At 44.9% G+C, this 14,948-nt stretch overlaps 1 protein-coding gene across 4 annotated transcripts in view; it reads right to left on the reverse strand.

The window, feature by feature from the left end:
- Positions 1-14,948, reverse strand: part of LOC141046640 (uncharacterized) — a 445,193-nt gene that overhangs the window by 70,021 nt on the left and 360,224 nt on the right. For all 4 annotated transcript variants that reach the window (XM_073541183.1, XM_073541182.1, XM_073541184.1 and 1 more), the window contains exons 28-31: positions 13,152-13,205; positions 11,454-11,498; positions 9,930-9,983; positions 9,438-9,482 (exon numbers count right to left, since the gene is read on the reverse strand). In XM_073541183.1, coding sequence (XP_073397284.1) covers positions 9,438-9,482; positions 9,930-9,983; positions 11,454-11,498; positions 13,152-13,205 — 198 coding nt within the window. The remainder of the gene's footprint in view (positions 1-9,437; positions 9,483-9,929; positions 9,984-11,453; positions 11,499-13,151; positions 13,206-14,948) is intronic.

Consider the following 14,948-nt stretch of genomic DNA (forward strand, 5'->3'; position numbering starts at 1 on the left):
CTTATCACCGCTAGACCTCCTAGCAAATCTCTGCCTGTCTGAATTCCTGTTTTTGCCCGCATATTCCGACTCCTCTGTTATTCTGTATCTGTTTTGCCGTGTATCTCCGAATAAACTTCAACCTCAGCTTCGAGAAGAATTGTCTGCAGTTTTATCTGGCTCTTCCAACTCTCCCGATAAGAACATTTTCTTACAAGTGGCGAGCCAGCCAGGAGGAGCAGCTCCGGAGAGCGGCCTCCAGAAGAACCTTTGTGGAAGAAGTTGCAGATGAGAGTTTGAGGTTGGAAGAGTGAAGAAAAAAAATAAAAGAAACGCGTGTGGCCACACGTGAAACCGATCAAAGGAAGCCAGCCTGAAGGAGAACCTCTCGTGATCGCTCCGAGACCGCCTGCCCGATTTTTTTATAAGAAAACCACGGACAAAGAAAAAGACTATAAAAAGAGGAGTAACTAAGAAGGAGCTATCTACAAGGACGTGAGAATTTTTTTGTGCCCGGTAGCAAGAAGCTTTAAAAGGGCATGGGGAGATGCCTGGCAAGCTAACGAGTGAGGCTGGAATCACGGCTGCACCTCTTTTTGATATCTGGTCGACCCCAAAAAAGCTGCAGCGAGGTCTTCCATCTGAGAGAGGTGTGAGTATCTAACTTTGCTTAAATTGCATTTGTTGATACTAGAACAGAGTAAAACTCGTCCTTGTAGACCACTTTAAATATGGAGTGGTTACGGAAGCAGGCAGAGAAATATGCTGGCACACCCCAGCTGGAGGGGGTTAATGTGGAAACCACGTGGCTAAATTGTATGCGATGGTTTACCACAGAGAACAGGGAACTAGATAGAAAGAGTTCGCTAGGGAAAGCTAATAGCCATGTATCGGTTTTGTGTAAGACAGTCATAACTTTTGATCAGGCTCTTGATAGGCAGTCTACACAACAATATGTTAACATGATCACCCGGGGAGGGGCAGCGTATAGGGAGAGATCAGAAAAGCTGAGCGAGATGCAGGAGCTAGCACGGAAGCACAGAGAGGAGGGGTGCGAGCAGCAGCAGCTGAGAGCAGTTATGTCACAGATGGACACTGCAGCTTCGAGACACAGTGCTGATGTAAATACAGGTGTAGAATGGAGAAGAGTTAGGAGAATGAGTGAAGTAGTACATAACAAGATATAGTGTCCCAACAGCTCCAGCTTATGCAGACACAGTTGAGGAAAGATATATTGTCCCAACAGCTCCAGCACATGCAGATCCTAGGTTAGGTGTGATGCTGCTTCAACCCCGAGAAAAATATCCCTGACCAAATGTCCCTGATCCATCTTAAATTTATTAAAAATTTGCCTAATTGGGAGGAAGGTAAGGGAGTGTTTTGTTAGGACGATGCAGTCCGAGGTGAAGGGTGATGAGTCCAATGTTTTTGCGTACCATTCACCTTGGGGTGTATCTACTGATTCAGGGAGGCCAGGAGTTCCGGGGGGGTATGCGCAGCTGCCGAGAATGGGCAGGTCCCGTTTGGCAGAGCCCCCATGGGATCCCATGAGAGGTCCTCCCTTGTGTTATTTTTGAGGACAGTTGGGACACTTTAAACGTTTTTGTCCCAACTTTGTGCCAAGGCATATATCCCGAGAACCCCGGGAACCCTTTAACCCCCAACGGCCCCGGGAGTTTTCTAGACCACCTTTAGGAGTTAGACCTCCGTATCCAGCAGTGCATGACCCTAGGCAGTATCAGCAGTACAACGGTCTTCAAATGGTTAACCCAGTCTCACAGGAGCCTTCTGCTCCTGCTCCCTCCCCAATGACTTTCACTCATCCGCACCCGGAGGTCCATGCTATTCAGAGAGGGGTCACTCCTCCTCGTCCCTATGCTCCGCTGATTAAGGAGCTGCGGGAACATGAGGACCGGACCCTGACTAAGGATCTCTTTGGGGCGGAGGTGGCAGCTGTTGGACGGAAGCCGTGTCCAGATGGGGATGATGGATTTTTCGGGCTTCCCACCGCAGGTAACACTGATTGATGGAGTGCTCCCCTTGTTCCCCTCACCCTCCTTGCCCCTCTTTCCCTGGGCAGGGACGGTAGACCTTATGTCAGAGGGAGAATAGAGGGGCTGCCTTGGGAAGACATCCTCATCGATACAGGAGCCTCAGTTTCAATAACACAACACAAATTGCAGTCACCCCCTGGACTGCCTGAGACCACAACATTGGTGGGATTCGAAGGCTCCTGTATTCAAGCTGTTAAAAGTCGTCCAGTAAACCTGAGATTTCAGGACACAGGGGGATCAAAGCAAAGGGGTCTTCGATGCACTTTTTGGGTAAACCCACAGTTACGGCACACTATTTTGGGATCTGATATTTTGGGAGCAATGGGAATTGTTGTTGATTTATGTAACAAAGTCTTGTGGTGGAACAAAGAAGCCACTATCTGTTCTGTAATTGTCCCTGTAGAGGAGGAAGATCAGGAGAGTCATAAATTACCCATTGCTAGTTTCGGAGCATGTATTGGTGAAAATGTTGAAAATGTTGACAATGATGCTTTAAAGAATGAATTGAAGCAAAAGTTCCCTGAATTGTGGATCTCAAAGAAAACTGATTGTGGGTTAATGCAAACTCAGGTTAAAATTGATGGTGAAAAACTGCCACCTTTCCAGCGTCAGTACCGTATTCCTGAGGACGCAATCCCTTACATAAGGGTTGCAGTCAGTGAATTGGAGAAACAAGGTGTTGTTGTGAAAGGTAATTCTCCATGTAACAGTCCTATTCTACCTGTAAAAAAGGAAGATGGCAGTTTTCGAATGGTAGTAGACCTGAGACTTGTAAATAAGTACACTCCCTCAGCTGCTCACCTTGTTGCATCTGTCCCTGAAGTTATGTCACAGCTGAGGAGTGATTGTAAAGTATTTTCTTGTTTGGACATTGCAAATGGCTTTTTCTCAGTACCCCTAACACCTGAATCTGCCCTCCGCTTCGCATTCACTTTTGAAAATGTGCAATACTTGTTCACGCGGTTGCCCATGGGATTTCACAGTTCTCCTGTGTATTTCCATCAGGCATTGGCTCAGGTGTTAGAACCCCTTGGTTACGGAGACAAAGTCTTTCAGTATGTGGATGATTTATTGATTCAAACTGTCGATGAATGTGAACACAGAGAAACCCTTGAAAATGTTTGCCAGGCTTTACAAGAGGCAGGACTCAAAATGAGTCTAGATAAAGTACAATTGATGAAATCAGAGGTTAAATTTCTGGGTGTGTCTGTCTCAGCAGAAGGAAAGAAACCCATGCATGACAGGGTTAAAGCTATTCAGGCTGTCCCCATACCAACTAACATCACTGAGCTCAGAAAATTTTTGGGTCTTATTAATTTTTCCAGAGAATTTATTGAAGAATTTGCTTATTTGGCTAAACCACAGTATGATTTATTGAAACATGCTGATGATGATTTTACCCCTGTAACTGTAGAAGGAACAGCCTTACAGGCTTTTGAGGGATTGAAGCGCGCCCTTACGGCAGCTGCTGCATTGGCTAACCCTGACCCTTCCCAGTCTTTTTACATTCAGACTCACACTGGTGATATCTCTATTTCTTCTGTGCTCCTACAAAAATGGCCCAAAGAAAGCCCAGAGGTATCTAGTCAGTTGTATGCCTTAGGTTATTACTCTAGGTTGCTTACTCCCGTGGAAAAAGGATTCACTCTGTGCATGAAGCACCTACTGGGCGTGCACTGGACTATGAATCAAGTGAAACATATAGTGGGATTTGCTCCTTTAAGTTTACAAACCCATGTACCTTAAAAACTCTGCTGCAGAAATTCTTAAACAAATTGAGCAGCGGGGCAAAGAATTTCCAAAATTATGGTCCTTCTGCAAAATTAAAGGACACCAGAGGCTAATTCCTGACCCCCACATCCTTGGCAATGCATATGTAGACCACACAGCCAAGGAAGCTGCACTTACGGGCGATGACAAATATCCTCAAGAAGTCATCGCTGCAGTCACAAAAAAACCCCGAGAGCCCCCCCTTGTTTTTTTCTCCTCTTCAAGATCTTGTAGAGGCACAGGAGAAGGATGGAGACTAGAGTTGAGCGATACCGTCCGATACTTCAAAATATCGGATAGGAATGGATCGGCCGATCTTTAAAAAAAGTATCGGTATCGCCGATGCTGATACCGGAAGTCCCATTCAAGTCTATGAGACTTCCGGTATCGGAATTGGAAAAACCCTTTCCTGCCCTTGTACAGCCTCTCGGGGGTCTGTACGGGCCTTCCGAGGGTCTCTGCCGGCCTGCCGGGGGGCTGTGCTGGCCTGCCGGTGGGCTGTGCGGACTGCCCGGGGTCTGTACCGGCCTGCCGGGGGGCTGTGCCGGCCTGCCGGTGGGCTGTGCGGACTGCCCGGGGTCTGTACCGGCCTGCCGGGGGGCTGTGCTGGCCTGCCGGTGGTCTGTGTACCCTGTGGGGGTCTGTACCGGCCTGCCGGGGGGCTGTGCTGATGTCCGGGAGTCTGTGCAGGCTTCGTCCGATGGGACTACAAGTCCCATCGGGCGATGCCTGCTACCATGACAGTGATTGACACATTAGCCAATGATGGGACAGTAGTAGTCCCATCATCCGGCTAATGTGTTAAATGTAAAAAAAAATAAAAAAAAATACTACATACATACTACTTGCTTGCTACATACATACCACATATATACTACATGCATGCTACATACATACTACATGCTACATACATACTACATATATACTACATGCATGATACATACATGCTACATACATACTACATACATACTACATGCATGCTACATGCATACTACATGCTACATACATACCACATATATACTACATGCATGCTACATACATACTATATGCTACATGCATGCTACATACATACTACATGCATGCCTGCACAGACCCCCGGACATCAGCACAGCCCCCCGGCAGGCCGGCACAGCCCCCCGGCAGGCCGGTACAGACCCCCACAGGGTGCACAGACCACCGGCAGGCCGGCACAGCCCCCCGGCAGGCCGGTACAGACCCCGGTCAGTCCACACAGCCCCCCGGCAGGCCGGCACAGCCCCCCGGCAGGCCGGCAGAGACCCCCGGAAGGCCCGAAATGACGGCGCATCATGATGCGCACACACCGCGCATCATCATGACGTCATTTCGGCTGTCAATCAACTTTGAAATTCCGATGCCCGATATTGAAAAAATATCGGATGTCGGTATCGGAATTCCGATACAGCAAGTATCGGCCGATACCCGATACTTGCGGTATCGGAATGCTCAACTCTAATGGAGACTCATCTCTGTTCAATTCCCTTGAGTCCCTGCCCATTGAAGGGGACGGGCTAGCGTCTTACATCCCAACAACAATGGTTAAGTCTTTGCTCAAATTTTCAAGCTACAAAGGTGTTAAAATGGTTCATATCAATCAGTGTAGACTTCTTAATTATTTTACTGAGATTTCTGGTAAGGATTGATACTCCACTCTTTTTTTCTATTTTCTCCAGGTCCGCTGAAGATTTTCATATTCGACTCCTGGGACCATGAACCTATTGGATGATCAGGAGAAGATGTTTCACACTATACAGTGGGACTCTGATAGTGTGAGAGGGGGAGAAGATCAGGAAAATCCAGAAGACAAAGAATGAGAAGAAAAAGACCAAAAGACTTGACTATTGTGCAACTTATTTTTTTTGGGACTATTTGAACTATTTTTTTTTTTTATGTGTTTGTGCTATTTTTAGGGACTTTTGCCTTACACACACATGTACATAAAGCGCTGAATTACCTCAATATTCTTATTTTCAGTAATTCACCAATGAATATTACAGTACTGTATGTTGTACTCTGGATAGAGTACAAGAGGGGGACTTGTAAGAGAATGGTCAGCCATAATATACTGAGCGGCCATGTTGTCTCTAGCAGCTATTTTGCTGAAAATTAGAGAAGATTCAACTTTTACAAAAGATCTAATAAAATGTACTAAATGGAGGATGGAAAATGAGATCATGTCTCTTACCAACTTCAGTAGATGTGCATAGAGGAAGATTGGATCAATAGGGGAATAGGTCACCAAATATATGGTCAGTATGCTTATACGTGATAGTGTGGTAGCGAAGTGTAGAGTAGTTAAAATGTCAGGATGTAAGAATTTATGGACCTAGACTGGAGACGATGATGAGATTGAAGGCAATAGCCATACATAATCCTGACTTATATGGGTCTTTAATATCATGTAACGAAAAGTAAATTAAAAGGGTCATATTATATATCATTATATCGTAAAATACCTATTTATGTGGATTACTTTATGTATGCCTCAAAATTATACTATGGACACCTTTCTGCGGCAAAATGCAGCTTTCTTTGTTCTCATAATGTATAAGAAGCTCCTGTTACTGTTGCTTGTTGCCATTCCATCGCCATCATGCCACTGTGCCTCACCATGGCCAGGGTACAGAGCCTTATCACCGCTAGACCTCCTAGCAAATCTCTGCCTGTCTGAATTCCTGTTTTTGCCCGCATATTCCGACTCCTCTGTTATTCTGTATCTGTTTTGCCGTGTATCTCTGAATAAACTTCAACCTCAGCTTCGAGAAGAATTGTCTGCAGTTTTATCCGGCTCTTCCAACTCTCCCGATAAGAACATTTTCTTACAATGACCTTCTGACAGCAAAACGTAATGGTGACCACTCTCTGCTCATTCTTCTTGACCTATCTGCAGCTTTCGACACTGTTGACCACCATTTCCTACTCTCTAGGCTCCAGTCACTAGGCATTAAGGACACTGCTCTTTCCTGGTTCTCTTCCTATCTTTCTGACCGCTCCTTCAGTGTTTTGTTCTCTGGCTCCACGTCATCTCCTCTTCCTCTCACTGTCGGGGTACCTCAGGGCTCAGTCCTTGGCCCCCTTCTCTTCTCTCTCTACACGGCCCCAATTGGACAGACCATCAGCAGATTTGGCTTTCAGTACCATCTTTAGTACCATCTTTATGCTGATGACACACAACTATACACAACTTACCCCCGCTCTACTACAGAACGCCAGTGACTGTCTGTCCCCAGTCTCCAACATCATGTCCGCTCTCTATTTGAAACTCAACCTCTCCAAAACTGAACTTCTTCTGCTCCCGCCGTCTACTAACCTCCCTAAATCTGACATTTCCCTCTCCGTCGGTGACACTATAATAACACCCCGGCAGCAGGCTGTCTGGGTGTTATATTTGACACCAATCTCTCCTTCACATCCCATATACAATCTCTTGCCCGCTCTTGCCGCTTACACTTAAAGAACATCTCTAGAACCCGCCCTTTTCTCACCATGGAAACAACCAAAACTGTTATGATTGAGTCACCGTAGGAGGCAAAAATAGAAATGCTAGCTAAGTCCAGAAAACCAGAGAAGTTGGCAACTATCAGATTGCAGACCCCTGAACCTATCAACACAACTAGCAGTAGCCGTGGGGGGTTCCTACGATGACCTAGACCCCTCGATCACAGCCGGAGAGATACATAGGCCTAAAGAAGGAAAGGGGAAATCTAACTGCCCCAGAGCAGACCCCAAAGCAATAGGCAGCCCCCCACATATAATGACGGTGAAGCAAGATGAAAACACTTACACAGACAGAAAGACAGGCTGAGCAAAGACGGGGCCCAAAAACTACCTAGATAGGAACGGATAGGAAGGCTGCTGTCTGCAATCTGCCAAAACCCTATCAGAGACAAAAGCCAACAAGCTGATATAAAAATGGCCCTGAAGCAACTAAGCTTCAAAAACTAAATCAGCACTCAGGAACTTTCAGAAGACAGAGCTAACGGAACACTGCACACTCCAGCAGGGAGTGGCAGAATCCAAAAAGCAAGAAAAACAAAACAAATCTTAAATGCAAAAAGGCAAAACAGAAAACTTAGCTTAAGGAGAGCAGGAATCAGACTGGTGTCCAAGAGTCCACAGAGAAATCACCCGCAGGGCAGAAAGGGCGGAGGCTGCCTTAAATCCAGTCAGTGACTCCACTCAGCCAATCGGCTTCATTAGTCCCAGGTGCCTGATAATCAGGCTCACTACCTTCCTTCACTAGAATAGGGAGTTCACCAGGCCTCAGTGACGGAGGGGAAAATGAACTCACAACACAAAACCCTCACTGTAGCATTGATCCACTCCCACCTGGATTACTGCAACTCTCTATTAATTGGCCTCCCCGTTACTCGACTATCCCCTCTCCAGTGCATACTTAATGCAGCAGCCAGGGTCATCTATTTGGCTAATCGGTACTCGGACGCGTCCTCTCTTCGCCAGTCCTTACACTGGCTTCCCATTCATTATAGGATCCAATTCAAAGTACTTGTTCTCACCCACAAAGCTCTCCACAGTGCAGCACCCCCCTACATCTCCTCCCTCATTTCTGTCTATCGGACTAACCGACCGCTGCGCTCTGCAAACGACTTTCAACTAACCTCTGCACTAATCCGTACCTCCTACTCCCGACTCCAAGACTTCTCCCACGCTGCGCCAATCTTCTGGAATGCTCTACCCCAAGAAATTAGGACTATCCACAATTTGCATGGTTTTAGGCGCTCCCTCAAAACACATTTGTTCAGAGTGGCCTATCACGTTCACTAATCAAAATCATTCTATGTGTAAGTGTGCAGGAGTAGCCCATTCACTGTCTACATCAATCCCTCACTCCCTCAAGATGACTGGACCATTATTGTAAATACACCATTGTAAATGCAAACCTGTACTTTGTATCTCTCCCACCTCATTGTAGATTGTAAGCTCTCACAAGCAGGGTCGTCTTATTTTGCTTTAATTATAGTATTGTTAAAGTTGTTACTTATGACTTGTGTTTTGAAACTGTTAAACTGTAAAGCGCTGCGGAAAATATTGGCGCTATATAAATAAAGATTATTATTATCATCAACTACAAAAAATGTCTGACTGCTGTGCTTGCCAACAAGGGTTTTGCCACCAAGTATTAAGTCTTGTTTGCCAGAGGGATCAAATACTTATTTCTCACTGCAAAATGCAAATATATTTATATAATTTATACAATGTAATTTTCTGATGTTTACTGTATTTTTGATATTCTATCTCTCAATGATAAAATTAACCTACTTATTATCATCAACTACAAAAAATGTCTGACTGCTGTGCTTGCCAACAAGGGTTTTGCCACCAAATATTAAGTCTTGTTTGCCAGAGGGATCAAATACTTATTTCTCACTGCAAAATGCAAATACATTTCTATAATTTATACAATGTAATTTTCTGATGTTTACTGTATTTTTGATACTCTATCTCTCAATGTTAAAATTAACCTACTTTTAAAATTATAGGCTGTTCATGTCTTTGTCAGTGGGCAAACTTACAAAATCAGCAAGGGATCAAATATTTATTTCCCCCACTGTATATACTTGCCAACACATTGGCAACTAGATTCTCAATACTTACTGGAGGTCCTCGACTCCCGGGAGCCCCTGCTGCACCAGTTGATCCCTGGAATAGTTAAATACTGTTTTTATATACAGATAATTCAGGTCACTTTATTATATGCTAAGCTATGATGCCATGCAGCTGATGCCAATGGCTAAAGCAAGTGAATCTGCACCGAAGAGCAAAAAACCCCCATAAAAGTAAGGATGCTATGTACTAGCTAATTCAATCAACCAATGTCAGTATTATGTATTAACTATGTGAACCTCTGTCACCCCTGACTGGAGAAAAAAATATATATATAATACCCAACTTCTGAAATTGCAATATAAGGTCTGAAAGCTCAGCTACAGAATATACAGAAGAGGAGAAATGGTAGAATATAAAATACCATCAAGCATCAACGATTGCAAAGAATAAGAAGACTAGATAAGTGTGGGCCTCTGAAGTGCCCAGTGCATGGCCATGCACCATGCCGTATGATGGGTATATATAGTGCATAGTGGGAACCTGTATACCAGGAAGTCCTTCTGCGCCGTCTGGACCTGGAACACCCCGATAACCCTGAAAGGGAAATAAAAGAAAAAGGCATTTAATCCGATTAAAAAACATATATACCGTATATATATATAATTTTTTTTTTAACACTGTAATCTTGTCTGGAAGTACAGAAAGGCTTTTTTCTCCATACTCGACAATAATCTTGTTCAAAAGTTATGACAGGTATTGCAAATCATTTCTATATTTTTATGATCCTGAATGCTGTTAGTAATTTCTGTCAGCAAAGGAAATATCAGAGACAATGTACCGTAGGTGGATGAGTCATATTTGTTAGCTCGGTGGGGTGGGGTACTGATTATTCTAGAGATTGGGCTGTGCAAGAAGTCTTAAGGGCATGTCACACTAAGAGATATCGCTAGCAATATCGCTATAACTAGTGACGTTATAGCGATATTGCTAGCGACATCTCTGTGTGATACTTACCTACGACCGGCTCCCCCGCTGGTTATCGCTGATCGCGCGAGAACGTTCAGGACTGTTTCTCGTCGTCAGCTTCCTGTGGCGCTTCCTGCTGTGAGGACGAGCGACGCGTGGAGCCGGGCGGGAGGACGCAGGATCGCCTGGTGTGACAGGTAAGTAGCGATCCCAGTCCCCAGCGATGTCGCTAGTGAGATCTGCCTATGTGGCAGCTCACTAGCGACCACTTAGCGATGTACCAGCGATCCTAACCGCGTCATATCGCTGGTCGGGATCGCTGGTACATCGCTAAGTGTGACAGTACCTTAACAAGCAAATGGAAAAATGCAAATGGTCTCTCCACCAGAAGGAAGGAAAATGTAAGTCCAGAGAAAAGGCCCTTTTACATTTAGCGATGCACCAGCGATCTGACCAGCGATACGACCCGGTCAGGATCGCTGGTGCATCGCTAAATGATCGCTAGTGAGCTTCCACACAGGAAGATCTCACAGCGATGCAGCAGCGACGCAGCGGACGATACCTTTCACACACAGCGATCCAGACGTCCTCCCGCCCGCGTCCAGCGTCGCTCGTCTCACACAGCAGGAAGCCCAGCAGGAAGCGCCCGACGAGAAATGGAGCCGCCCGATCTCGCGTGATCAGCGACAGACAGCGGGGGAGCGGGTCGGAGGTAAGTATCACACATAGCGATATCGCTAGCAATATCGCTATAACGTCACAAAATCAGTGACGTTTTAGCGATATTGCTAGCGATATCGCTATGTGTAAAACCCCCCTTAAGTCAATGTCTTGCCCTTACTGATGATGCTGATGGTAGAACCGAAATTTGGACCGCAACCCATACTTAGAGGTCACTGTCAAGGTACTGAGATTACATGTTAGGTGTCTTCTTGTACTGTACGAATGGCTGAATACTGTCAAAAGCTTGTAGTCAGTGGTTACTATGGCCGGGCATTGATTTGGCTGGGTTTTTTCAGCTGTATCAACTGGTTTTACCCTTAGACCTTTTTAGTCTAATTTCAAGTTTAAAAAGGAAAAGACCAAGTGTCAACTTACTGGAGGTCCTGGTGATCCAACAAGACCTCTCTGCCCCATACGTCCCTGAAAATAACAAGAAATGTAAATTACATAGTGTGAGGCAGTGACCCCTATTACAGGTAGGGGTCGCTGTTTGTTCTCTCCAGGATTCGCACGGAGGCATATTGAAACCATGAGGGTGCATTGCAGTCACAAGCGTAGCTATGATTGCAATGGTGAAGCAGTGACCAATTTCACAGGTAGGGGTCACTGTGTGTTCTCCCCAGGGTGTGCACAGAGGCGTATGAAGGCCATAGGAGTGCATGGCAGTCACGGGTGTAGCTGTGACTGCAATGCAGACTAAAAATAATAAAAATAAGTGCTAGCCTTGGACATGCTAGTGTCCGAGGCAGATGTAGGGAAAACCTGCTCTGGGATGTTGTGTTGTGAAACAGACTGCAGGATAGTAGTTGTGCATTCCATTTCACTCCAGGCCCAGGTTTTCCATGTGGCTAAAGTCCACAGTTTTTGTTGTTAAAAGCCCTGCAGGAAAGGGTATGTTGTGTCAGGTCCAGTGTCAGGGCCAGAGTGAGTTGGTACTTGTTACTGTGCAGAACAGTTGGTGTTGCAGAGCACGGCCTGTGAGCGGAGCCAATAGGCCTGACACCTGAAGAGTACACAGCGGTGCTGCCGTCCACGGTGACTGGTCTCGGAGGTGGATGTCTTGTGCCCGGAGGTGAACCAGAGGTGGCTGTCCTATGCCCGAAGGAGGACTCGCGTGTTTAATGGCAGAAACCAGGTGGATAGGGTTCCCGGCTGCGATCCTGAGAATATCAAGGACTGTGTATGGCTGTGTGAGTAAAAAGACATTAACACAGTGGTGTAGTTGCCCACAGAAACTGGTCAGAGGAAGACTGGCGTGTTTAGGGACTACAATATAAAGTATACCGTGTACTGTGCAAACTAAACGAGTAAAACTGTGAGTAGAGACATTGACATGGCGCTGCATTCGCCAAAGGAAACTGGACAAAAGGAGGTCCAGCATGTTTACTGACTGTGCAAACTGAAGGAGATCGTGTCTTGTGGAAAGCTGTGTATAAAGAGACTTTAAGACGGCGCTGTAGTCACCCATGGTTACTGGACAAAGGGAGGTCCAGCATGTATAGGGACTGCAATCTAAAGCCGTGTAGTATGTAGTGCTATGAAATGGACACTAATATTATATGCACTTATGTGAAGGGGACACTGAGTTGATATGCACTTGTGTGAATTGGACTTTAATGCTGTGAAGTAACACATTAAAGAGACTTTGTGTTTGAACTTTGTGGGTCACTGCCTCCTCACTGTAATACAGTGCTACCGTTGCACTACAATAGATTAAGGCTGGAACTAGTATGAGGCACACAACACATCAAAACTAATGGTTACAGTGAAATATTAATGTAGCAAAGCACGGAAAGTAACAGCACAATCCGAAGGTTTCATGGTTCCACCTGTAACAGATTCAGGAGGGCTACAAAGTTCCTGATAGCTGCAGCTGTCGATATAGCTCTCAACAAATAGGCTCAGTGTTATCAACTTCCAAAATTTGTGATCGGCGGAAAGGTGCATACTTGATTACAGAATCTTGAAGAATGGATGTTTTCTGTGTGTTTAAGAGGCATCCATGAAAATTAGCAGAGCCTTGTGAGCCGAGTGCTTTGGGGTGCATGCCTATGATTTGAGCAGTTTTGTTACCCGGTTTCCTCTTGGTCCAGTCATTCCCTTTGGTCCATCTGGTCCACGACTTCCCTAAATTACAAAGGGCAAGCAAGAAAAATGTTCTAATAATAGAAATACTTGTTCATTAACATCAACAGTAAAAAGTTATGAATGAAAGTCATGAATTTACCCTACCATAGACAGCACACACATCCAGCCTGGTTACAACTATCTTATCAGAGAGATTTGCTTCTTTCTCTGCCAGAATTGATCGGTCATTATCAAAGATCTCAATTCTGAGATAAAATCTCTATTCAGTAGGAGATGGCAGCTGCTGATACACTGATACACTTCTATGTAGATGGGAAAAGGGATCAGCTCTGTCTCTACCTCCTTCCACCTCCCAGATTTCTCTGATAAGATATATAACAAATATGCGCACGAAAGAGTTTTTGACACTTAACCTGCCTGGATAAAAGAGATATTAATTAGCAGTTCATTAGAATTAAGTCAATTATCTAATCATACCCCCTAGAAATATACTACCAAAGACAGGGTGAGACATATTTTTCTATATCTTCTAAAGCTACGTATCATCTAAAAATTAGTTGTTGACTCCTGTCTGGAACTGTATCCCTCTTCATAAGCATCCCTCTACAAAGGGGATTTATCCTGTCCCTAATGATGTGTCACTGACTCCAGTGGCCATATACTGGGAGTTTCCTTGGTCCTGCAGCCACAACGATGTCACCGAATTGTCACTACTCCATGGTTCCATTTAGGTGATCCAAGATGGCAGCTAAAGAGGTAAGCCCAGCATGTTGGGTGTCCCAAGATGGCTGCTACAGAGGTATGCCCAGCGTTCGAAGATGGCTACTGCAAACTAATTCTGGCATACTGGGTCCACTAAGATGGCCATGGCAAAGGTAATGAGCATGTGCGTGCTTGTTATAGGCTGGCCCGATGACGCTGCATTGGGCATGCCTGAGATGTTAGTTTCTCGAGGAGCTTTCTGAGTTTTTAAAGCCCAATTAAAGGGGTTGTTCACTAGTAGGACAACACCTTTTTGATCTAAATGTTTGAGCCCGATAAAATAAAAAAGCCTATACTCACCTCCCGTGCCGGTGCCGCTCCCGCGGTGTCGGCACTCGTAGTCCCAGTGTCATGTCTCCAGACAATTATTATTTATTTAATAAGGACAATGTTCCTAAATTAAAGCAGGTAAAAGTACTGTGGAGACAGGGGAAGACCCAACAAGAAGCAATTGTACTATTTCAATATTCTTAAAGAAAAAGTGTTTCCTTGTAATCTATTAATGAAGAACTGGTTTCAAAAAGACTGGAATAAGTCTGAGAGGGAAATGGATATGGGTGCAAAAATGAAACATACTTACAAATTAGAGCCTGATTGCTCTTTTGTGGGAGTCACCTCCCAAGGTTGATCTGGTGATAGCAAAAATGGCAAAGGGTTAAATCTTTTCAGTCTGAAGAAACGTCACTAGAATTGTCCACTGTAGCACTCAGAGCATAGTGGCTCAAAACAATGGTCAGGTGACATAGAATCCGAAAATTATTTTTGTTCCCTGCTGTTTCATCTGTCATCACTGTTTGGTCCTCAACTTGTAAGGATGCTAAAGTTAATTAATGATGGCAAAGGTACTACTTTCCCTCATTACCTGAGAAAGTCTAGTTTTAAATTTTCTCACAATCATTTTAAAGTCTCCTAGATTCTGATGCAATACTTGCATAAGGAAACAAAGGAGGTTCAGGCCTAAACAAGCTCCAAATTCTGCTTATAACAAGAAGTATTCTGTCACGGTCACGCGTGTCTGGA

The sequence above is a fragment of the Dendrobates tinctorius genome, unplaced genomic scaffold, assembly GCF_039654945.1.
Source record: "Dendrobates tinctorius isolate UK_male_01 unplaced genomic scaffold, ASM3965494v1 ptg000120l, whole genome shotgun sequence".
Classification (NCBI taxonomy): Eukaryota; Metazoa; Chordata; class Amphibia; order Anura; family Dendrobatidae; genus Dendrobates; species Dendrobates tinctorius.